The sequence below is a fragment of the Castanea sativa genome, chromosome 5 (genome assembly GCF_040712315.1).
Source record: "Castanea sativa cultivar Marrone di Chiusa Pesio chromosome 5, ASM4071231v1".
NCBI classification, from domain to species: Eukaryota; Viridiplantae; Streptophyta; class Magnoliopsida; order Fagales; family Fagaceae; genus Castanea; species Castanea sativa.
In genome coordinates this window covers 12,135,953-12,162,444 of record NC_134017.1, presented here as the reverse complement: position 1 = coordinate 12,162,444, position 26,492 = coordinate 12,135,953, and the positions used below count along the sequence as shown (strand labels likewise).

The 26,492-nt window shown below is 35.1% G+C and overlaps 2 protein-coding genes across 3 annotated transcripts; one reads left to right on the top strand and one right to left on the bottom strand.

Annotated features, from left to right (window-relative positions):
- Positions 1–482: 482 nt before the first annotated feature.
- On the bottom strand, positions 483–3,534 carry LOC142634730 (uncharacterized). The gene is made up of 5 exons (XM_075809000.1): positions 1,618–3,534; positions 1,326–1,454; positions 1,035–1,226; positions 873–916; positions 483–708 (listed from the first exon to the last, which is right to left on the bottom strand). Exons 1-5 carry the CDS (start codon positions 3,532–3,534, stop codon positions 483–485), a joined length of 2,508 nt encoding a protein of 835 aa, XP_075665115.1.
- Positions 3,535–8,960: 5,426 nt separating this feature from the next.
- Positions 8,961–25,792, top strand: LOC142636309 (serine/threonine protein phosphatase 2A 55 kDa regulatory subunit B beta isoform-like). 2 transcript variants are annotated; one of them, XM_075810487.1, is made up of 14 exons: positions 8,961–9,533; positions 11,590–11,693; positions 11,804–11,902; positions 12,029–12,148; positions 13,025–13,234; positions 13,966–14,057; positions 15,933–16,051; positions 18,718–18,841; positions 19,162–19,285; positions 24,390–24,458; positions 24,548–24,639; positions 24,731–24,808; positions 24,895–24,965; positions 25,107–25,792. In XM_075810487.1, exons 1-14 carry the CDS (start codon positions 9,422–9,424, stop codon positions 25,241–25,243), a joined length of 1,551 nt encoding a protein of 516 aa, XP_075666602.1. In that variant the 5' UTR covers positions 8,961–9,421; the 3' UTR covers positions 25,244–25,792. The 2 variants fall into 2 exon arrangements, with proteins under 2 accessions (XP_075666602.1, XP_075666603.1); XM_075810488.1 differs by having other exon boundaries at positions 9,100–9,533; positions 13,025–13,231.
- The last annotated feature ends 700 nt before the right edge of the window (positions 25,793–26,492 follow it).

Sequence of the window (26,492 nt, the reverse complement as noted above, 5' to 3'; positions counted from 1 at the left end):
CCAAGAGCAAATCATGCAATGATATAGTTTCTTAATCAATTTAAAATTTTATAAAATTATTTTAGTCTATCTCACAAATATGTAGATTCTCGTGCATAACAAGAGTTAGCGACTAGTATAATATAATATTATAAATTCGATTCCCAAAACTTGAGATTGCATGCAATGATGACATGCCTTTTGACAATGACACATGTCGAAACTTCTATATTCTAGCTAACAATTACATTAGAACATCTGTTGCTAGCTAACAATTTCACATCAGTTTGTTACAGGCAGTAAAACGTATCAAGTTCACTTGAATCTTATCTTCCCCCCCCCCCCCCCCCACACACACACACTCACACACAAAAAGTTCACATGATTTCTCATCCTATCTGAAGAAAAATAAAAAGTTCACAGGCAGTAAAATTTATCAAGTTAAGAATACCAAAGTTGATTCCACTGAAAGGCACATCCTCTGCCACATTCCCTGCACTGGTTTAAGCCTTATCTATCTCAGCAAGGCGTTTTTGTTTGGCCTCATTCTCAATCTGCCTTTGGTACTCCAAATGCCTTGCAAGCATTCTTCGATGCTCCTCAACCCTACACTCTTCCTCAGCCTTACGTGTAAGTTCCCTTTCCTCTTGCTCTAATTCATCAGTGGTTACAGGACCAACAATCTCAGGATTAAGAGCATGATCTTTGCCATGCGCAGCTGGTACCGAACTGAAGCAGAACACAAGTGAAAAGACATTGAACTTAGTTTAAGCCTAGAGATTGGTATGACATATTGGCACAAATTTATATAATTTACATTCATATTTGCCAACCAAAAGAAAAAAAAGGGTTCCAGGACCAAGTATAATAGTATGAATAAAATAAAGACTGACGTTTGTTCCACATTTCCCTGTTGATCCTCACTACCACCAGTTGCCTGAAATAAGGGAATTGCATATTATTAGGGAATTACTTTGCATTACAGACTCTGTAATTAAGATAACCAAATCACAATAAAAGGAAACAGAACAATAACTAGTGGCAGTAATTAAGACCTTAAATTCTTTAACCTTTCTGTGATCCTCTTTCTTCTTTTTATTCTTTGATTTCCCCTGTCCTTGTCTTGCATCAACACCTTCTCTTCCAGTGTTGTTCTTGGCATTAAGATCAAGCTCTGATAACAACACTTCTATTTCAGCATTAGACTTTTCTGTAGCATATTTGTCAACCATATCTTCTAGTTGTGCCTATAGAGGAGAGGTTTATCCGCAAAACATTAAATCATAAGCCAACAAGAAGGTAACCAAAAACATTCAATAGAACAGTTCAGAGGATCAAACACAAACCCGCATGAATGTCTTTAACAATGGCACCACAATCGATCTATAGTCATAAGAAGTTACCATCTTAAGTTTATTCCATGTCTGCTGCATGGCAGCATTAGTAGCCAGGATTGTAGCATCGGATTTGAAACACTGCAAACATTACACATACAGTATCTCATTAGTTATATATTTCAGAATGAGTCCCTCTTTAGAAGGGACATGGGAGGACAGGTTTAAGAGTAAAAACTATCATTTCACATTTTCATAGTATTTTTCGTCTAAGTTTGGAAACATCTAAAATTTGGTACCATACCTTCCCACCCATCTGATGAATGTGCATCTGGAATAACATTTTTATGTCATTGTCAGCTTGTGCTTTTTTCAAAACACTCTCTATGATATCCAACTCCATGCTACCCATCTCCTCAATACTTTTCTCCTTCTCAATATCTTTTTGCCGCTTTAACAAGAGTGACCTGTAACTCTGTGGATTGCCAGAAATCTCTTTTCTTCTCTTATCTTCTTCCAGACATATTCCCTCCATATCCAGCCATAGCTTCTCGTGTCTCAAATACTTGCATTTCCTCTCACACATATTCTGCAGCCGGTGAAATTCAGACTCAATGATCTTGAAAAGTTCCGTTCCTAGACTTTTGCTAGCTTCTCTATATTTTTCCCATTCCTTCAATTTCTCCCCAATAGGCTCACCACCAGTGAATAACCACTGAACAATATTATCTCTATATTCCTGTCCAACATTCTTGATATCATCAACACTTCTAGAAGCTAGTTCACTAGTTTCATCAAGCAGCGGAATTAGATGAGACAAGGCATCGTCTCTGAAGACGATACTCTCATGAGTAATAGTAAGATCACGTCTAGCTTTGTCCCTATGGAAACTGGTGTAGAGACCTTGTAATCCACAAGAAATCCCGAGTTCTTCTATCAAGAATTCTTGGACACTTTCAAGCTCCGGTTCATCAAGAAACCAAACTGAGACCAGCGTTGTCTTCATCCAACTCTGATTAAGCAGCGTTTCTGGGATTTGGTTCTTCAGCATTTCTAATATCAAGTCCAGCAGCATATAGAAATGACTCGGAGCAAAACACTCAATCTCTATAAACAATTGCAAAAGAATCCAAATGCTCTTGATTAACATGCCGCGGTTGATATCATTGCAATGAGGCAAGTTCTTCAACTTCAAATCTTGTGACTTGCCTTCATCTTGGCCTTTATTTCCAGAGTCATTTCTTGACAAATCTTCAATCAATTTTGCAGCGGCAACCACGTTCACTGGCCTCCAATCACCGATTTCAATTTCCGAAGCAGGTACAATTTTCGGCACAACAGACTGTAACTCCTCTGAAAAAGTCCCTAAATGGGCACTTTTTATATGCTCCAAATTCAATTCTTCATCTGAAAACCTCTGGCCACAACAACAACATGTTGAAAACTTCCAACTCTTCATCTCCTTCGCGTACTCCACAGCCTCTGCCAACACCTCTTTTGCCTTCACCCCCATCGATTTATTCTTATGGAAGAATTTTTCAATCCTGACACTCAGAAAATCCTTCTTTGCCTCCAAGCTCATCCCATTGTTCCAATAATCCCTGGCTCGTGTTATCATGTCGACATTGGACAAGACTTTCTTGAGTTTTCTTGTTGAAGTAGACGGTGATTTCATTTCCATCTTTTCAAAACTCTGCCTCTCCCTATCAAATCTTGTTTGTATCTCTTCCTTTCTATCTTGCAAAGCTTGAAATTCCTTATTTATCTCTGCCAGTGAATGGTCCTCAACGAGCCTCTTGAACTTGTACCTCTTAGCTTTCACTAATAGCTTTCTGAGCTCCGTTCTCACTCTCTCAATTCGCGACTCTTTGCTGGACTCTTGGGGGTCCGAATCATATCCCTCGTTGATGATGCCCAAGTAATCTAGCCAGGGGTCCCGAGGATCCTCAATGGACATAGCAGACTCACATTCTTGGATGGCAGCGTCGTCATGGGCATTGGCTAAGTGGATTTTGGCGTTCAAGAAACCGAAAGCAATGGATTTTGGGGAAAGCGCGAGGGCTGTTTTGCTGAAGTCAAGGGCGGAGGCAATGTATTCGCGTCTTCGGACGACGTTAGAGTCTCTGAGTGAGATTTTCATTAGGGTGAGAGCGGTGAGGGCGTTGGCGAGGGCGGAGTCCGGGTGGCCGGAAACTAGGGACTTGGCGACTTCCAGTGCCATGATGAAGTTATTAGCAGCAAGAAATTCGACAACGCGACCGCTTTCATCATACAGTGAGGAAGAGGAAGAGGAAGAGGAAGAGGCCATTCTTTCTTTCTTCTTGTTCTCTTTGCTTTGGTGGGTTTTGGCGGTAAACGGAAATAGTGAGTGAGATTTATGTTTTAAAGAATGTAATTTCCCAGTAAGAGTGCTTCAATAGGTAAATAGCAAATAAACCAATTGGAAATTATGTGATTTCAATACAGATTAAAAAATGAAACCTGGCAGTTAGAATGTTTGATGCCATTGAAATTTTGGTTTTTACTTTTTACTATCTTGGGCTTGCTCAAAATTATTATGATAATTTTTTCATCATAATTCCGCAGTTAAGTGCGAGGGATTTGAATATGAGGTGCTAGGTTACAACTATTGCATCGTGCAATTAGGCCTTTAATGCAAGAGAGAAAAGTTTTAAAAATTTAAAAAAAAAATGTAAAAAGATAAAAAGTTTTTAAAAAAATGATCCAAAAATATATAATATCTAAAAACTAAAGTATAACATTTATTTTTGTTATGCTCTTATTAAGTTATATCAGTGTAGTATTTCAGTCAATTTCAATCCAATCAATGGACTTTGGTTTATTTTGTCCAAATCTATTAGTACATGAAGTCATTTAAGCTTTTTTTTAATTAATATTAATTAAATAATAAGATCTTTTAAATAATGCATCTTATAAATGTTTTCATTTAAACAAATATCATTTACTAACTAAAATTTTTACAATGTGACATAATTGGTTAGTTTCACATCAACAACATAATAAAAAAAATTCCTAAATATTTTTTAGTGATACTGTAGTTACATATAAATCTTACAAATCTATATAACATATAAAAGTTTAAATATAGCATTTATTGTTCACAGTCTATTTATGAGTCAAATTAACATAACATTTCGGTCTATGATCTACTTCAATCAATTTGGTCCATTTTGTCCACTTTGATCATCAATTTTGTTCCACTTTGGTCCATTCGATACACTTCAATCCATTCAATTTATTTTGGTCCATTCGTTTTATTTTAGTCCATTTTAGTACAAGTCGGTCCATAAGGTCCAGTTTGGTTCACTGTAGTCAATTTGATCTATTTCAATCTGCTTAGGTCCACTTAAGTCCATTAGATCCATTCAATCCACTTTAATCCATTCAGTCCATTCGGTTCTAAATGGTCCAAATCTTTAATTTTAGTCTAAAATATACAAACAAAATAGACATTAAAAATTAGAGATATGTGCCCCCTTAAAAAGCAATTAATATTATAAATATTCAAAAGATTACTTTAAAATTCAAGTTTCAATCATGCAAATTTATAAAGTGATACAAAATATTTGTTTTCATTTATAAATATTGCTAATATCAACAACTTTAGAATATTCTAATAACCATGATTTTTTTTTCTTTTTTAAATAATTTGATTGTTACAACAAGAGGAAGAAGATTTGAATCTGAATATCTCTATTAAAAATATTAAATGTGCTAATCTGTTGAACCCATCAAATTACAAGGTTTTTGACATGAATTTCAAGTGGTTGCTACCTCTAGAAGTTGAGTGGGTTACGCTAAAACTTTACTCTTTAAATCGGATAGAAAAGAGAAAAAATTTGACTTAAGCCCCTTTGTTGGAATGCCCTATATATTAAGGCTGAGTTTGGATAGGGATTATTGCGTCTACATTTCACGTTTCAGCTTCTTCTTTTTTCTACCACGTTTCAGACTGAGGGGACAAATGCTACTGTTCATGAACAGTAGCCGCATATTTTGACTTTTCAGCACATCTGTGGGTCCCGTGTACTATTCATGGGACCCACAAACTTCACTTTTTAGATTTTTTTTATTAAAAATTGGTCTCACGATACTATTCACACATTTAAAAATTATTTTACTACAGTGTTTTCAGTTTTCAATTTTTAAAAATAAATTCTATCCAAACGGACCTAAGACGTTTTTAATTTTTAAAAATAAATTCTATCCAAACGAACCTAAGACGAGTGTTCTCTAGTCTCGCCCATTGGTGTTTTGTCAATCTATCGAACTTGAAAAGTCAAAGAACGCGTAGTTGAGATTTTTTTTTACTCTGTTAGTTTTTGTGGTTCATTACTGTGTGTTGGGATATGTGATCTATATTGGGCTTGAAGTCCAACATGTGTTGTGGTGCCCATCAAACTTAGAGGCCCATTGCCTTGTAATTTCGTCCATTATTACTATTGGGCTTGGACTAAGCAAAGCCCAACAAAGACAATCTAAAGTTATATATATATATATAAACAACCACACTTTATCATCACTAATTTTAGTTGGAATTCTTAAATTATTATGTTAAACTAAAATGTGTCCATATTAGTGCAACGATCACTCTATAAATATAAGTGTTTGAGGAGTGGAGGCTAGGGCGAGGTTCAAGTCTCCAGAACAAAGTTTCACACATATATTCACTTAGATTAGATTAGAGTAGAATTTCTATTTTGTATATAAAAAAATGTGTCCATATGATGCTCTAATTAATTAGAAATTATATATTAATATTAACTTATGGATTTTAATAGCTTATCTGATTTTTTTTTTCAAATAAAAGATTAATGTTTAAATCTAGCTTACATTGGAAAAAAAAATCTAATATTTTTTAGACTTTTAGAATAAAAATAAGAAAAAAATAACATTAAAATAATTTAATATAAATGGTATATATTTTTAATATCTTGTGGATGATATGACATTACATCTTCAAAGTTGGATGTCATGTACTTTCTCTTGTAATTTTTATTTTTGGGGCCTACAACACGAAAAAAAAAATGTTGGATCCGGATTAGGTCTAGCGTCCAGTGATATTGAACCCATTAAAATTGTGACACATGTCTATTTTTGGATACGTGTCATTATCTGACTAGATTCAGTGCATTGAAAGCACTGAACCCAGACCTTCCCAAGAATGTTAAAATTCAAGGTGATAAAGTGGGATTTTTTTATAAAATTTTTATAACATTAATACGAGGTTGACTTTTTGGATAGAAATGTTGACATTTTTGGATTAGGATCCGGGGTAATTTTTGGATTAGGATCCGGTTATTGCACTTTGACTTTGTATCCCTTCCACCTCTCACAAGCCTTTTCACTATTTTTACTTCAATTCTTTTATTTTATTTTATTTACTTTTTTTTATATTATTCAAGAATTGAAATTGAAAGTTGTTGTTGTTGTTTTTTTTTTTTTTTTTTTTTTTAATTTCAATCTCTGCTCTTAATAACTATTGCATTACTTGATCTTAATTTGAAATTATTTTACATGTTGATGTTAATTGGTGGGGAGTCATCGTACATTAATAAATAAGTTTGGAGAGTATATATATATATTAAAGTCAATTCGATATAGGTAAAAATTACATAACGATATGTTTTAAAAAATTGGATCGTTTATAAAACTGAAAAGAGAGTGGTTCTCAGGTCAGTCTATTTAAAATAGATATTAATTCTCACACACTCCTTATCATACATTAGTCGTACACATCACACTTTTTATATTTTAAAAGTGGATGTCAATAAAAAAATGTGAATATCATATGTATGAAATTATGGGTGTAATGTGTACACTTGTACATCAACAAATGTGAAAGAACGAAGCCCACAATTATAATCTCATCAAGGCTCTGGTAGTTTACGTGGTATTATTCATTGCCATAATGTGACTTGGGATCGATAAGTTCACACTAAAGATCTTCTTTTTCATTCAACAAAAAAAAAAAAAAGGGGGTGTAAAAGATCAATTACTCTAATTGGATTGTGATTTCAAGAATTGGGTTGATTAGGTTTGCACTAGGATTTGGGCCTTGTCCCAGACATTGGGAACTTAGATTGGGTAGATTCTTTCGTGCAATAATGAAATGCATTTATGATTAGCCCAATTAGAAGATAAATTAGCCTTTATGTGCACATTTTTTTATTAAATATTTAAACAAATCATTCTTTGTTGTTTAATGGTAAAGTTTCTTATCATTATTCAAAATATCTATAATTAAATCCTGCATATACGGCTACCTATCAGTAAGTAAACCATAAATGCAATAAATTTTTAATAGATAAATTTTAAAAAAATTATGAAGGCAATTTCATTGCTCTCTCTCTCTCTCAAAAAAAAAAAAAAAAAAAAGTTTCTTCAACCTCATTGTCCTGCTAGTTTTATATTTTCTATTTGTTTGGTGTGCATCTAGTGCCTCCCTCTCTTGATGTCCAACTAATTGAATTATGATTTGTGCCAAACCTATAAATTAGAGAAGGTTTTGAGAGCCTATGACAAGTAGTGCTTTTTCTGACCTCCATTTATTGACATTATAGTAAAGTTAGTGCGAGAGTGACTTCACTCTTTACACCATCACCATGAATCCAATAATGTCATATAAATGCGAAAAATCAATTCAAGGCCATGTCACCATGTTGCAATAGTCCAAAAAACTTCAAGGCCATATATAATTAAATCAAAATTAAACAAACCTATTTCAAAATCTTGAAAGTTACAAGATAGAAAAGGAAAAAAAAAATCAATCTACTAAGAAATAATTTAACAATCGAAATCATTTTAGGATTGGTCATAATGTCTATGTAAATGATGGGTATTTGATTTATGACATGTAAAGAATATAACTGAATTTGTCGAAATCCATGATGAGGATTGGCTTGGAAAACTCCAAAGCCTCATAGAAGCCAACTATACTACGTTTATCCAATGACCAATCAAAAAGGTCAAAATCAAGCAAGTGGTCATATTTGTGAGATGTAACTATGCAAGACAAATATGCTAAAACATTACATAGCTTCATCATTTATGTTTTTATCAACAATCCAATGCAACATATACATGTTAGTATTCTAGTTCCCCCTTCTTCCACAACCATCGGATCAAACGACTTCTCAACTTGCACTTCATTACAAAATTAAACCCCAAAAAAAAAAAAAATTAGAGCAAAAAATTTCTAAAAAAGAAAAAAAGAAAATGCAAGAACATTTATGTCATAACGAAAACAAAAATCTTCTTGCATTCTCTTTTATATAAAAGTAACCCATTTGTGTGGTGACTTCTTAACAGCTCAACTACTTTGTAAAAATATTTTTTTTTTTCTCTAACAACAATAATTATCTTATCCATAAGATATGTATGGGCATCATCCATCCTTCCACAAAATCCTAAAAAAACAGCTACTAAAAATTTTCCAATCATTTACCCCACACGCACTTAAAAACTCCCAAATCTCAACAACCAATTAAACCCCAAAGTTCTCACTACTTTTCCTCTGTCCAACACAATAACATTCTGCCATGTCAACGCCAATCACTTTGCCAAGTGACTTTATCATAACCTCCGAACAAAAAAACATTAAAAAAATAAAAAATTACAAGCCCATTATTGAGAGAGAACTAGACAAAGAACGAGGTGGTGGGTGTGTATATGTGTTTTTTGGTTCTCTCCGAAGCCCAAAGAGCGGTTTGCTCAGTCACCCACATTTTAATCTCCCAACTAAAAAAAAAAAAAAAAAAAAACCAATATTATTTATTTATTTATTTTTCATTGTAGAGAGAGAAATAAAAATTTAGAGAGAGAAAAAAGTGGGCCTTTTTATTTTTATATTTTTTTTTTGGTTTTATTAATTTTCTTAATGCTTCAATGGTTGAATTAGAATAGAAAGAAAACCCAAATGATTTTGTGAATTCTTTGTACTTTTTTTTTTTTCATTGATGGGGTTTTGATTGAAGCTATGATCTCTGCGAAACCAAAAGAGCGATCGATCTTCGATGCAGTGATAATAGGATTGGGTTGGATTTGAATTTGATTGGTGACCGTTTGATTTAGTGGGGGAGAGCACAATGAACGGTGGTGATGAGGTCGTCGCAGCTCCGGTGGACCCACCTCAGCCTCTGGAGTGGAAATTCTCTCAGGTTTTTGGAGAACGCACCGCTGGTGAAGAAGTTCAGGAAGGTATATATAAATATATTTATTGTATAATGTTTTCAAATTTTTTTTTTTGGGGTAATGTTATCAATTTGTGGGAATTGTTGCTATTTGTGCCTGTATTTGGATCCAAGTGATATTTTGTGGAAAGTATTGGGATTAGGGTTTGTTTTGGGGGTTTGGATCCATTTTGGATCATGGGTCGTTGAGAATTTGTGATTTTGGGATGTGGATATTGGAGGAAATGTTGTTTTGGGTGTTGGGTTGTGGGGGGGGGTTTTGTGATTTGGTGACAAAATAGTTGGGTTTTGAGTGTTTGTGCATGTGAATTGTGATTGTGATGATTGAGTTTTGCATTGGGTATTTATTGGATTGGGAAAATGGAGTGTGGAAGTGAGCTTGGTTGAGTTAGTTTGTGGGTTTGGTTTTGGTGCATGCACTTGTTGCGGGGTTGGAATTGGTTCCTTTTTAGTTGTAAATGCGTGAATTTGTGTGTTTAATCTGGGATCTTATTGATTATGCTTTTAGTTTTGGAGTTGTGATTTTGGTTTGTTAGTGCATGGATTAAGTTATAATTTTGCTACTTCAATTTAAAGCAGAATTTGGCTGTTCGACAGCAGTTGCTAGCTAGCTGGGACTATCACTTAGTTTTGTAAAATTTATTAGCCAAAGTGATAGTAATGGTGCCTTGAGAATGTTCATGTAAATATAAAATAGTATGTTAAGTACTCTTTTTTTCCAGATTCAGGGTTATGTGCAATGGTGCTCTGCCATTTTCTTATAATTGAGTGCATTTTTTGAAAACCAAACTGCAGAGTCATTGTAAGCCTTGTTATTTGGATCTCAAGTATGATGTGGGATATGGGAGAGGGCAGTTTAAAAGGAGAATGCGAGAGGGTAGGTGAGATAACTAATCTCGTGGTGAAAGAGGTGTCTTGCATTTGGTGATTGAGAAACAAGGATTGTCAAGTCAGTAGGTCTGATGAGGCAATTTCATTGATGTAATGGTGGAGCTCCTATCTTCTTCATTGATGTAATAAATTTAGATCATTTAAAATAGAGAATTGAAGGTCTATAAGAATCCAATAGTTAAATCATTAAACTACACAAAAGTTTTGAACTCTAGCGCATCATTATTGTAAACGAAACAAATACCCGGAAGTATGAGCTTTTGTTTTAGGTTTAGGATGTTTGAAGTAGAGTGGCAAAATTAGCTTTAGACTCCAATTGTTAATTAAATTTCAAACTAAATCGTCGATCCTTTGAGGAAAAAGAGAAGACGTTGGTTGAGTTAAAGCTTTTATGCCATCGTAGTCTTTTGGAGTGGTCTCGTTGTTGGGATTTTACTGATTGTTCTTCTATCTCTGAGTTTTTGTCCTCCCTTAGCTTAGTTTCCTAAATCCCCTCGGTTTATTGTTCTGCTTATTCCTTTTATTTCTTGTTGTTCATCATCATGAACTTCTTGTATGTCTCTTTTTTCTACCATTTATAAAAGCTTTCTGATTACCTATCAAAAAAAAAAAAAAAAAAAAAACCTTGTTGGTTTTCTGGTAATTCATTTGAAATTTATACACGACCTTTTCAGTTTCTATGTAGGAAATTTTTGCTTGTAATGAAGAGATATTGCAATACTAGAAGGGGTGGCAGACTAGCAGTGGCATATCATATTTACCTTTTGTTTTCTTTGCAATTTCTTTTTTTTTTTGATAAGTCAAAATTTTTATTAGAGAAGACTACTTTATGTAAAACAAGCATGAACCAGCCAAATAAATACAAAGAAAACTAAATGCTATGTACAAGAAAGAAGAGAGTCAATAAACAATGGGAGGGAATCACTAGATGTGGGATTCCATGTCCAAGACCAATCAAACAAAGTGCCAACAAATGAGGCAAGGAGTTGATCTCTCGAACTCTCTACATCCCCAAACATACGGATGTTGTGTTCCCTACAAATACACCACATTAAACACAATAATGTCAAGTTGTTTTCTTTGCAATTTCTAGTCTAGGCATTTAAATCTTCAATAGTATGAGTGGGTAGAATGGGATTTCTTAGTTAGTTTGTCTGTTTTTCCCTCTGCAGTTGATATCATTTCAGCAATCGAATTTGACAAAACGGGTGACCATCTTGCTACTGGTGACCGTGGGGGCCGGGTGGTACTCTTTGAGAGGACAGATACGAAAGATGTATGTTCTTTCTGCCCTAACAGGTTTCACTACATGCAATAGTGATATATTACATCGTCATTTCTGGTTTGTTGTTACATTATGTCTTCTTTGTATACTGTAATGTGTAGCATGGTGGCTCTAGAAGGGATTTGGAGAGGTTGGATTATCCAATTAGTAGGCATCCTGAGTTCCGTTATAAAACAGAGTTTCAGAGCCATGAACCTGAGGTGATTTTTTTTTTTTTTTTTTTTCATTTAGTTACTGGTTCATGTCTGCATCATTTCTATGCTGTTGCACATGCTGGGATCTAAATTTTTTATACTAAAAATTGTGCCTGCATTTCTTCATGTCAGTTTGACTATCTCAAGAGCTTGGAAATTGAGGAGAAAATCAACAAAATTAGATGGTGTCAAACAGCCAACGGGGCTTTATTTCTTCTTTCCACAAATGACAAAACAATTAAATTTTGGAAGGTAAGAAAGGAATGTCATCTTATGGCGTTTTTTATTTTTCAAGGTCTCTGTCTTTTAATTTGTTTTGTACAAATTACTGCACTTCAATTGAAGTGAATATAAGTATTTTTCTTTCATTGAAGTGAATTAATGGAGATTGAAGGATTGCCAGCTGGAAGAATTTATAATTTGTTGTTAAAAATTTGTTTGTATTTCTCTGTTGTATTGGTTCCAAATCTTGTGTGCAGAGGATGCAGTATTTGGTATACGTCTGTTATAAGTTTTTTCCACCCCCAAATTTCATATTCTGGCTTTTGCCTTTTCTAGAAATGCATGCATGCAATGAGGTTGCATGTTGGACTTTGTTCAGTAGAAAGAAAAAAAAGAAATGCAAGGTTACATGCATTAATTGCTGTATTAAATGGGCTGTAAAGATTCACTTACTGAAGGTTACAATCTCTTTGGCTGATTGGTTATTTTAGATGGGGCATAGAAATGGTCACTATATGTTGTAATGATATAAGCATGAGTATATACAATCAGCCAAGGAGATCTCAACAAAATGGCATCTCCTTCCTCCATTGGCAAAAGGTGGAGGGCAGAGGTCACTGGATGAATTCTGAGTGTGTGGGTGAGTTGTTTTTTCTGGGAAATAAGAACTATGTATATAAAACAAGGCATACTGTACAAACAATCTTATTGAATTGTGACACTGGTGCATGTAAATGCTTTCTATGAGTTCTTCGCTTCCATGTATATAAATTTTTGGTGTATGGATGTATGATGGTTCAGAAGGTGACAAAACAGATGTAATGGTTTCCATTTTTTATTTATTTTTCTCTTACTTTGATCATTGATGGCTTCATGTGAAAACTGTGGATTTCTTTGCTGTTGCAGGTCCAAGAAAAGAAGATCAAGAAAATATCTGACATGAATTTGGACTCTTCAAAAGCTGTTGGAAATTGCAGTGTTGCTAGTTCGAGTAATTCACTTAGCCCTAGACCTTACCTTGCAAATGGAGGATGCCCAGACAGATCATACAGTTCTCTGAGCAATGAGCTCTCATTCCCACCTGGGGGCATTCCTTCACTACGTTTACCCATGGTAGTTGTACATGATCCAGTATATTGATTTTTTTGGTCTGTATAAATTTTATTGTTTGGTTTTTTATGATGCATACCTTCTTAAAATGGGCATGAATTACTTTATTATGAATTTTATTTGTTTATAAAAATAAATAAAAAATCATCATCAATTGATGCCACTACTCACTAGGTTCTAACTTAAACCAGCTCTGAGCACCAAGAAAGATGAATGAAAGAGCAAGAAAAACCCTAGCTGCAGCAAGGCTTGCCTTGAAGCTTCTCCTTCTTCATTGAGCAATGATTTTGTCTGGGTCTTAGATTTGGGCTTTAGTGTGAACCTTATTTACATGCAAGTGCTTGTCACGTCTACTTGGATATGGGGCTTTTGTATTATGAGTACAGCTCTTTGGATAAAGTTTGGTTTTATTGGTCAAATTTGTATTAATTTGTTTATTTAAATACTTATTTTTAGCCTTTTCTATTTGAATTATCCAAATATATGAGTGTGTGGCCATGTCTATATGTGAATATATTTGCACTGTGGAAAGTGTAAAATATATTTTTCCCATTTTAATTGGATAAAAGGGTTCTTAGAACTGGAGCATAGTCTTAAAGGCTTGTTGTTGCCATGCCTAAATGTGCGCCCATGTCTATCTCTTTTTTTTGGGGGGGAGGGGGGTGGGGAGGGCGTGTTTAGAAAGAGAAAGTTTATCCTCTTATGAGCACTAACACTTAAAGTTATGAAATTTGCAGGTAGCTAGCCATGAAACCAGCCTTGTAGCTAGATGTCGAAGGGTATATGCACATGCTCATGATTATCATATCAATTCCATTTCAAATAACAGGTGCCTCCATTTCTTTTGCTAAACTACTTGTGTTATTAGTTAATTATTTTTTACTTGTAGTATTATTAGTTTATACTAGGGTTCTTAGGACCTTAAGAAGCAATAAGGCATTGTGTCTGACTATCTATGTATCCGTGCTTTACTGATTTCTTATATCTTAAGAATGGAACATCAATTTTTTCGACTTCCATTTTTTTGAAACATCAATAAGATAAGGGTTAAACTTTTAAATGTTTGCCTGAGATATTATTTCAATAAGATCAATGATGAAGGCCTTTAGGTTTAACCCTATGTTTAGATGAGCTTATTTTCATTAGCTTATTATTTTGTATAAAAAAATAAGGTACGTAGAATCGTATGGTTGTGGCTAGAAAAAATGAGGTTTTAAAAGGTTATACATAAGCTGGCAACTGGGATTTTAAGCTAAAACAGACCTGGATCAACTAGTATTGAGTTCCAGCATCCCCCCTCCACACCCACGCCACACAATTGAAAAAGCACATTGAATTTCATATTTTGATTGAAGCATGGATTTTTCATCAAGAACCGTTTGAGGTACTTAGAGGAAACTGCTGCCTTTTGTTTTCCTCTTGCTTCTCACAATTGCTATGGATGGTGAACATATTTGTCACTTCAGCCGCACATGCACATCCTTGATGTTATCTAGTTAATCTTTTTAGAGAAAGGTAAATAGGGGATTAAATGTTGACACTTTTTCCACCTTCTACAATAACCTAGCAATGAAATTTGGTTATCTATATTTAGCATTTTGTTTGATGATATTTATGGATGAGGGATGGATGAGAGATTTTTTTTTTTTGGGGGGGGGGGGGGGTTGTGTGGAAGTAAATAATATATTGGAAACCTTAAAAAGGTCACAACCCTATTACACAAGAAGTATATAAGAAAAACACCTAAAGGAAATCTGACCTCAAAAACTTTAGTGGTAATCAACACCAACGATCAATGTCAACAAATTAGAGAAAGGAAAACAAGAAGTAGTAGCCGTCCAATCATACAAGGACTGTAAAAATCAAAGCTTCAGTTCTGCAATGGGAGACTTAGATCCCTCAAAGTTTCAATCATTTCTCTCCCTCAAAATACTCCACATAATGAACAAAGGAATTGCATATCAAATATTATTACTAAAATGTTTGCCAAAGTTTCCTTGCCAGTATGCCAATAGTTCAGCCCCTATTCTAGGCATAATCCATAAAATTTCAAACAGACAAATCACTGAGAATGCCTCAAAATTTTGAGCCATTGGTGCCACTAAGATTTAGTTGCTAAACTTGTATGACTCTTCTTTATATAAATTTGTTACTATTTGGTCCCTTTATTACTCAAGATTTATTTTGTATCTTGATAGCATTTGTTTGGCTCTGATAGTTGTGCTAGCTGCAGAATCACTGAACGTGTGAGACATCCCGGTCATCGGAATTCACTAATAAATTGCTCACGACTGTTTCATTCTTTTAATCCTGCATGCTCAGAGCCATCTTTAGCTTCCATTTTGATTTCTGCTGAATCCTTTATTTATTTTATATCCACTGAATGACCAATAGCCTTGTAGCTCAATTAACACTTCCTAGCGTTTCCAATGGAGACGTCTAGGGTTCAAATCGCCCCTCTCCCCCCCTCCAATGTAACTATTAAATTATCAAAAACAAAATTTAGCCACTGTATGTCTGGGATTCATGATTCATGTTTTCAGCTTGTTATTGAACTGTAACTTTACATTTTTCTTTACATATCATCTACTTATAAGCATTGAGCTATAACTATCATGCCCACAATTATGGTTTATTGTTCGCCTTTCATCTTTGGAATGGTTTCATGAAGCTTTCAGTGATCATTTTGTTCTCTCACTTCCAGTGATGGTGAAACTTTTATATCTGCGGATGATCTTCGAATAAATCTTTGGAACTTGGAAATTAGCAATCAGAGTTTTAATATTGTGGATGTGAAACCTGCAAACATGGAGGATCTGACTGGTAAGCTTTTTAATTCTACTATCCATGGCTTTATCAAGAATTTTAGTGCTAGTTACATTCTTGAGTTGCAAACTGTTTTAGCAGATCATATAAGCTTTTTCTTCTTTTGGGATGACAATTTTTTATTATCAAATTTATTTAATAAAAAACTACCTCATGCCATGTCTTATATATATATATATATATATATATATATATATATATATATATATATATATATATATATAAACCTGACGTACAAAAGATGTACGCCAGATAGCCTTAGGAATTACATCCAAAGAATTAAAAGCACATGAAAGAGATTCCACCTATATTATAAATATATAAATAAATAAATAAAAAATTTATCTATGAACTCTTCAATGGAACTACAATCACTGAAACCCTAAACAGTCGGCCATTCACATAGTAATATAAGGGAAAAGGTCTTCAGTTGTACTAATAAAGAAAAAAAAGGAAAAAGGTCTTCAGTTGCAAATCTGAAACTTCCACTTCTTTAAAAGTAAGATAATTCTGCTCCCTATATAATACCTGCACCTTACATAAGGGGGACATATATATCACTTCTTTAAAAACAGATATACAGGAAGTATGCTGTAAAAACAAAGAAACACAACTAGGAGAAATAGGAAAAGAAAAGGTGAGAAAGCTAGAAGCCTAGAAATTAAGTAATGTCAATTCATTAAAAACAGGTATACAGCAAGTATGCAGTAAAAACAAAGAATAACAACTAGGAGGAATAGGAAAAGAAAAGGAGAGAAAGCTAGAAGCCTAGAAATTATTGGTGAATAAGAACCCAAAAACTCCATCATAGAATATGCTGAGAAAGTATAGGATTTTGAACCCCATTCATAAAGGGTCTTCAGAAACCAGAACTTAAGATTAGGCAAACTTAACGCTTTTCCCTCATATGTACGCCGATTCTTCTCCTTCCACAAGCACCACATAAGATAAGCAGGAGTGGCAACCCACATTTCTTTGAATCTATGGGAACCCAAGGCTCCTTTCCAAGACTCCAACATAGTCATAACAGAAGTTGGCATGACCCAAGTGATCTCAACTAGGATGAAAGCCTACAGGTCACAAGCAATAGGAAAATGGAGCAGGAGATGACTCACTGATTCACCATCAGATTTGCAGCAGCCCCAGTCTGATATGATAACAACCCTCTTTCGGAGATTATCCGTTGTCCAAATCTGTGCAAGTGTCGCCACCCAAACAAAGAATGCAACTCTTGGCGGGGTTAATGTTTTCCATTTGCATTTCCAAAGAAATTGGATAGGATTTACAGTCCTTACTGAAGCACTCTATTATAAGATTTAACCTGGAATGTGGTCTTAGGTGATGGAAGCCAAACCAATCTATCAGGACCTGTAGGGGTTATCTTCACGGCATACAGATCATCCAAAAAATGGGCCATAGAATCTACTCCCTGTCTGTGCCTCTCCACTCTCGGATGAAGATAGGTTTCCAATGCACCTGGCTGTTGACCCAATCAAAATAGTCTGAAACCAAAGGCTCATTATCTCTAGCAAAGCTGAACTGCTCAGGTATCTATCCTGGATAGTTCCATTCCTATCCCAATGGTACTTCCAAAACAACACTTGGGAACCAGCCCCCACCTCAAAATGAGTGTATGATGGAATTTTTATTTTGATAGGTAATATTACTTCTATTGAAAAAACTGAACATTGTGTTCACGATGGTGAACACTTTGAACAAGAAACAAATACAATAAGTTCAAGAACTAAAGCTAACAGATTGTAAGAATTCAGAAATTGAAATACAATGCACAAAACCCCAAATACAAGCCCATTGAAACTAAGTACCAAAGAGAAGAGATTTTAAGAGGCTTACTCATACAGAACTTTCTGATATTTTTCTACAGGCCTACTCGTACAGCCTTTTACCATCCAAAGTACCAATGACATTGAGTAGAATCAATCACTACTCAATATCACCCACTGAACCCCAAACACACAAAAGACATAGCTGCACAAAGCATAAGCAATTTCACAATGAAGTAACACGTGATCCACCATCTCCCCATCACACCTATACATACAACACTGATCTACTAGTATGATTCCTTTCTTCTTAAGAATATCATTAGTAAAAAATCTTCCTTTAAGCTGCTGTCCACATGAAGAAAGTGTCCCGCGTTGGAGCTTTGACACGTCAAATACCTCTCTGTGGAAAATATATCTCCCTTAGAGCTTGCAAAACAATGTAGTAGTACCAAACATCAAACGCCCCACTTTCTTTTAATGTATGCTTTCTGATGCATGTTCCCACACTAGAATTGATTTCATGATGTGAGCGTCACAGACTTGCATGTGTGGTGCATGCATGTGCCTGTGGCTGGTCAGAAGACTCAATTTGGTCATTTGAAAATGCACCTGGCTTAGTTTGGTTAGTGGCAGAAAAGAGAAGACATTTTGGAATGTCTTTCATTGTATGACATCTCTTGTAATCCTGTGAGTTGTTCATTTTCACTACACTGCCAGTCTGTTTTTTCATAAGTTTGAGCTGTCCTTCGGAATTTTAAAAGCAGAACATGAAAAACTACTAATAGTTTTCACTTTTGATTGTTTTTTTCTCTGATTTAAGTAGTAAGATTTTGTTCTATGATACTCCTTGAATATGTATTCTATTTATTCTTGCAGAGGTGATAACTTCAGCAGAATTCCACCCTAGCCATTGCAATATGTTAGGATATAGCAGCTCCAAAGGTTCAATCCGCCTCATTGATTTGCGGCAATCAGCTTTATGTGATTCTCATGCCAAATTGTAAGTGTTAACTTGTTTTTGCTCTAATTTGGTCATTCTGCAGCTGCCTTAAAAAGGAAATGTGGTCTGATTTGCTTGCAAAATGTTAGACGGGGGGAAAGAGATAGAGAAGCCTATGAACTCTAGCTCAGATGGCATCTCCTCCCCTTGGAAGAGTAAGGTGGAGGGTGAGGTCATGGGTTCAAGATCCACTGATGCGTGTGTAATTATAGATAATAATAAAAAGAAGGATAGAGAAAAAGTACTTCTAGGGCTCAGCATATAGATTAAAAATACTCTAATACCCTTCATGGACTAACCAGTAATGTCCTTTGATACAGGTTTGAGGAACCAGAGCCAGCTGGTACTAGATCATTTTTCACCGAGATAATTGCTTCAATCTCAGATATTAAATTTGGAAAGGATGGAAGATATATACTTAGTCGTGATTACATGACTCTTAAGGTTTGATTTCTGTACTTGCTTGTGATTTTTGTTTTGTGCTTGGTATTGAATTTCATGATCTTATCAAGTTACATGCACAGAAATTGGCTCTTTTTAACCACTCCATGACAAGTTTTATTTGGCTACATTTGATTTATGAAAGAATCATGTATCTGTATATCCATGAAGTGCTGAAAGGGTATGACTGCAATAAATTTGATCTGCAGTATGGAGAAAGCATAAAATTTTGAAGATGACATTTTCCTGTAAATTCTTTCTGAAGAGAACCATTCCAGAAGAGAAACCTGATGCTTTGCATGACATACATATAAATAGGATTCCTTGTTCCATTGAAATGTTAGTCCAAGGATTCTCCACTTTAGTATTAATATAGCAGAAATGAGCAAGATTGTACGTGGAAGGAGTGTATGTAGGAATATGTTGCACTCAGTTAAGAGGGGGGTGGGGGTGGGGGTGGGGGTGGGGTTGTCGAGAGAAAGGGAGAAACATGGGTTGCATTAACCTAACACTATGTTTGGGAGTTTATAAAAGAATAGGATGGAAATATAATTTTATTAGTATACCTAACCTTTTATTTGTCTTTTCTTTAGATATGGTTAAAATTGAATTTTACCTCCTTTTTATTAAAGGAATACGCGTTTCTCTAACTTTTGTAAGGAACTCTTTTGGGGGGGGGGGGGGGGGGGGGGAGAATGGAATGGAATATACTTTCCTATAGCCATTCCATTCTTTTCTCTAGACTCCAAAATAAGAGAATAGATGAAATATCATTTAAGGATCCTCTTCATTCCAATTACCAATTCTCACAAAAATTTAAGCTTCTAGAAAATAGTGAATTTAATCATTTAACCATAATTCTAACAGTCCTCCTCACATGTGAATCTAAACTTCCCCTTCATAAGTTGGGCCTAACATGTGGGATTTTAACATTTTAAATGAGAGGTTGAGTGGAGGCGTCCCAGGATCTTCTGGTTTGATATCATGATAAATGACCAATTCTCCTAAAAGCTTAAGCTAGCAGAAAAAAATGAATTTACTCATTTTACCGTAATTCGAACACTTCCTCTCATGTGTGGGCGGCCATAATATTATCAGAGGGTGGAGGTCATGGTTTCAAAAGGACGACAAAGAGCAACCTGGTTTACTTTCAGTAGGTCCTACTACAATCTTAACATACACACATAAAATAGTATCCAGGTTCTGTAACTCTTCTTTCTGCATCCACTCTGTTCTGTGTGATAATAGGTTCCACCTAAAAGAATAGGGTAAATGAATAGGATAACGTGATTTAACAAAAAAAGGAGATGAAATAGGGCTACCATATTTGATATGTTCAATTTAACAAAAAAGGAGATGAAATAGGTCTACCATATTTGATATGTTCAAAAATATATGTTGATGAATAATTAGGCCAGCCATACTAAATTGTTCAACAACTTAGGTAGTTTAGAAACATGTTCAGAGAGTTCAAGGCAGCAAGAAAAATATATGTTAAGTGCTAGCCCCAACTGCAGACAAAACTGGGGGATAATTTCTCTAAAAAATGATTTCCATGTATGATGGAGACCAAAGGTACACTTTTAAGGAAGAGGACAGGAGGAAGGCCAATAAGAAACTAGATAATTTTTGATAAACACGAAACAAGATAATAATATAACACTGTAGTCAGCAGAAAATTTGTCTCTTTTTAGGCTTCAATGTCATAACAGAAATTTGACCAATTAGATATATGGCGATATCTAGTTTGGGAATGAGGAGACTCGGCTTTGGACGAGGGTGGTAGCTTCAAAGTTTGGAGAAGAGCGGGGGGGGGATGGACTTCTAAGTTGGATAGGGGAGCTCATGGGTGTGGTTTATGGAGAGGCATTCGCATGGGTTGGGAAGATTTTAGAAAAAAATACTCAAGTCTGTTGTTGGAATGGGGAATAGAGTGAGATTTTGGTAGGATGGGCGGTATGGGGATCAACCTTTTCAGCTGGCTTTCCCGAGGCTATATGTTATTGCTACTGACGACAAGGCTAGGGGTGGGGGAGAGAAGAAGTTGGAATGTTCGTTTCAACCGGGACTTTAATGATTGGGAGATGTATGAAGGGGTGAACTTTATTCGTATTTTGGGAGCAATTAATCCCTCCATGGATGTTAGAGATCGGATGAGGTGGAAGTTGAAGCCTAATGGGTATTTTGATATCCGTTCTTTTTATAACAAGTTGCGAGGTACCCACTTTGTTGTCTTTCCTTGGAAAGGTATTTGGAGTGTTAAGGCTCCTTAGCGTGTTTCCTTTTTTGTTTGGTCTGTAGTTTGGAATAAAATCCTCACGGGTGATAACTTGAGATTGAGGAGTTTTGATTTTGTGGATTGGTGTATTATGTATTGTTGGTGTGGGGAGACGGTGGATCACTTACTTCTTCATTGCGAGGTGGCTCATTGGTTGTGGAGTTTTGTTTTTACTTTTAGCATTTCATGGGTCATACCTAGAGCGATTCCAGACTTGCTATTTGGCTGGTGGAGTTGGTTAAGGAAGCATTCATCTAACCTCTGGAATTTAGTCCCATTGTGTTTATTTTGGTGCCTTTGGAAGGAGCGTAATCGGCAAACCTTTGAGGACTTGGATAATTCTGGAGGTTAGATGCTTGCTTCTTTTAGTGGAACTCTCTTCGATTGGTCGAGGGCTTGAGGACTCACGTTTAGTGATTCTCTCCCTTCTTTTCTTAGCCCTCTTCTCTTTTGTAATTAATTTGCTGTTTGGTTTCTTTTAGCTTTTTTGTTCTTTTCTGTATTTCTTGGTGTGCTTTGTGCTTTTTATGCATCGAGTAGCCTTTCTGTATATATATCATTCTTACTTACAAAAAAAAAAAAGAAATGTTAAGACCCATTCACATAGATGTATTCTCAAGGAGAAGTTTTAAATGAGTTCATGAGTAAACCAAGGTAAATGCCTAGCATAGTATAATTCCGTAGATTCAATAACTGATCTTAGTTCATTACTTGTGGCTTCATATCTCAAATTGATTTCTAGGTTTTAACATTGATTTGATAATCAAATCACATTGTCTCCTATTTCGAGGGGTTGCAACTGTCACTGAACCGTAACAAGTTTTGTCATTCTATGGAGAATATTTAAGATGAGTTGATGTTAATGGTTTCAATTTGTAGTGACCATCCTTTACAGCAAGCTCTCTCCCTGGTAATTTTAGTGTTTCGCTGAGATTTAGCCCAATAGCGATTCTTTCCTTTCTGAAAACAGGGAGAAAACATAAAAGTGATGTGGTTGATAAGGGGAGGAACGTAATAATGAGTGATAAAAAAGTATTAATGAGTGATAAAAGTTACTTAGACAGCTATGTCATAGTGTACACGATATATTAGGGTATCAAAGAGAGAGAGAGAGAGAGAGAGAGAGAGAGAGATGACTGAATTTTCTTTATTCCTTCTCATTCTTAGGTTTGTTGTCCCCTATCTCCCTCAAAACAAAAATAAAAAGAGCTCCACTCGGGGATAACTTGTGTCAAGGGTGGTAGTTCTTATCTATACATTCCCCTAAAAAAAATAAAGAAAAAAAAAATATCTTCAATTTATTGGCTTAAGTCATGACTTTCTTTTGGGGTGGTTGGTGTATGAAAAAGGTGACAAGTCCTTATGGGGTCAGCCTGTGGAGATACATTAGAAGTGGCTGGTTGAACTTCTCTAAACTCCTTGTTTATGATGTGGGGGATGGTACTAGAGTGAAATTTTGAAAGCATGTGTGGAGTGGGGATTTTACTCTCCAAGAAGCCTTTCTGGAGCTTTATTGTCTTAGTAGGTCAAAGGATTCCTCGGTGGCTGAAGTTATGGGTTGGTTTGTTGGGAGGTTTCATTGGAACGTGCAATTTCGTCGTCCACCACAAGATTGGGAAGAAGAAGCCTTTGACTGGTTTATGGGGTTGGTCTATTCTTTGACAATGCAGGGGTTTGGCCCAGATAAGGTTTGTTGGAAGCCTATAAGGAATAGAGGTTTTGAGGTTAGAGGTTATTATAGCTCTTTCTACCCTCCTACTCTTGTTTCCTTTCCATGGAGAATGATATGACAATCGAAGGTTCCTCCAAGGGTGGCTTTCTTTTCTTGGTCTGCTTCCTTAGGTAAGATCTTAACAACAGACAACCTTCATAAAAGACGAGTGATAGTGTTTGATTGGTGCTATATGTGTAAGAGGTGTGGAGAGTCGGTGGATCATCTTCTACTTCATTGCTCCATAGCTTGGGAGTTGTGGTCTTTGGTCTTTTGCTTGTTTGGTATTCAATGGGTTATGCCTTATACTGTTCTTGAGTTGTTTGAGGCTTGGCAAGGAAAATTTGTGCGACATCGTCACATTGATGTTTGGAAATTAGTGCCTCATTGCTTGATTTGGTGAATTTGGCGTGAAAGGAATGCTAGAAGTTTTGAGGGTTGTGAACGTTCTTTGCTGGAGATTTAAGTCTTTTTTCTTACACACTCTCTTTGAATGGAGTGTGGTCTTTTTTCATTTTTCTTGTTCTTCCTTTTCTATTTTTCCTAACTGTTGTTCTTTTGTTTTCTGATTTGTGCCCCCATAGTACATCCCCAATGTACTCGGCTTGGCAATCTTTCTATTATTAATAATATTCTTATGTTATATATCAAAAAAAAAAAAAAAAAAGACTTTCTTTTGTTATATACGATAGCAATGACAATTCAAAATTTAAAATAGCTACTTTTGATTGGTATCTACTCATCTGTATTTTGATCTCTGCACCTTTTTTTTTTAATGATATTTTTTGAATGTTGATTTTTGTGACGTTTATGTCCTGTTGCTCTTTTTTCTTTTTTCTTTTTGGTTTCTATTTTATGTTTTGATGAATTATTGCCTTCAATTGAGCTCTAGAATATGATTTTGGCATGAGCTCTAGATCAAATGGAATATCTTTGCTCCTTCCCTTGTAAGAGCATGGTGGAGGGTAAGGTCATGGGTTCTAGACCCAGCAGTTGCTTGTGTACCTTACTGATTTTTTATTTTTATTTTTAAAAACGTTATAATATTTGATGTTTTTGTTTTATGCTTGTATTTCTTCCTGGTCTCTAACTTGAGCCTGCATTAATTGTTTGTATAGTTATGGGACATTAATATGGATTCAGGTCCAGTTTCGACCTTCCAGGTTCATGAATATTTAAGACCAAAGGTGAGGTTCCTACTTTGTCAATGCTTAATCTAAGATTTGTGTTGCTATGTTAGGTCTATGCTGATCACACTATTATTGAATGTATCCAGCTGTGTGATTTATATGAAAATGATTCAATCTTTGATAAATTTGAGTGTTGTTTGAGCGGTGATGGATTACGAGTAGCAACAGGTTCTTACAGGTCTGTGTTTTTATGCACACATCTCTGTTTGTAGTCTCATTATTATTCAGAATCTCTGGAGTGCATCTCATGTTTATGTTGATTTTCCCAGCAATTTATTCCGTGTGTTTGGTTCCTCCCCTGGAAGTACTGAGGCAACAACTTTGGAAGCCAGCAAAAATCCTATGAGGTAATTTTTAGCGGAAAATATTGACAAGCATGGCTTTAGCAATCATTCATGTGTCTAATAATAAAAAATTTGATGTGCCCTTTTAGGCGACAAGTTCAGGCCCCTTCAAGGCCTTCCAGATCCTTGAGCAGTAGTTTAACAAGAGTTGTCAGACGAGGTCATCAATCCTTTGTTTATTTCTCATCCTTCTTGGTTTATGGCTATTTATTTCTGAGCAGTTTTTCCTGTCCTCTTAACATTGAGTTAAATGTTATTTTACTTAAATTTGTCATTTTCCATGATTGGATATCCATTACAGGAGCAGAAAGCCCTGGGGTTGATGCAAATGGAAATTCATTTGATTTTACAACTAAGTTGCTGCACCTAGCATGGCACCCAAGTGAAAAATCAATTGCCTGTGCTGCTGCCAACAGCTTGTACATGTACTATGCATAAAGATGGTCCAAGAAGAAATGTAATTTGCTTGATTAACTGGTTTTTGGTTGCTGTTGGAGTGGCACCTTGCCTTTCCCACGACCCGTCCATTGGAGGCTACATCAAATTCTCACAAATTCAAGTGCCCCGTAAAATCTGTAGCATGTGCTTTAAACATCGAAGTTCAGAAGTGGCTGCCAGAATCCATGAGGAAGCAACCTGATTTTGTTCCCGGGTGGGCAGTGTTTCTTTTTACTTCCTCCTCCCAACCTCCAAAATTTCTTTGTTTTTCTTTTATTACCATCTTTTCTTTTTTTCTTTTTTTCTTTTTTCCGTATCTTCTTCTGAAAGGGAAGATGCAGTTATGTTCTAAATTTGCGTTGGGTTGAAGTCAAGAAAGAAAAATGTGATTGTAGCTCTCCTACAACAAACACTAAAGGATGTTCAATATTTGCCACTAGGTTTAAGATAAAAATGTAGCTTTTACTCAGAAATCTTGCTGGGATGGAGATGTTGAAACTTGCAGTGCGTCAATTTTTTTATTGATTCTTTGTCATGGTTTAAACTTCATTGAGGCTGTTTAAGTCTAGTACTTATTTGTAGCTTTCAAGTTCAGTATCAGTAAAGAAAAAGCAATAATGGTGTTAGATTTTGATACAATTGTATTTTGGAGTCTCTTTTTTTTTCTTTTCTTTTTCTTTTTTTTTCTTTTTTTCAGTTTTTGGTGACAAGGCTGTGAAGTCCAGCTAAAAGTTCCTTATGAAGCTAATTCAATTCTCTGAATCAATGTCCCCCTTCTCCCGGTGGGTGCCCGAAAGGGGAAAAAAAAAAGAATGAAAAATAAATATGAACTTTAAACCAAACTCAAAGGTGGATTAAAACAACTACAAGGGTTAAACTCTTTTGTAGTTGTATTTTGATTAAATAATGTATTATAAACTCGGTTTGAAATTAAAATATTTTTATTTTCATGTGTCTTTTTAATAAGTATTATTGTTTACTAAAAAAAATGTGGATTAAAACAAAAGGGCCAAACTATGATATTATGGTTTCTATGGGATCAAACTCTTTTTTTCTTTTTTTCTTGTGTGTATAATAATCATATTAATCATATATCTAAACTATTTAAAACAAATGAAAAATGTATTTTAAAATTTGGCCTAAATCAATTTATATTGGAGTAAGAAGACCATGTTTGTTTTCTACTAAAAATAAATATTGATTTATAATTTTTACTAAAATATCTTGGATATAAAAGATGTTTAATATA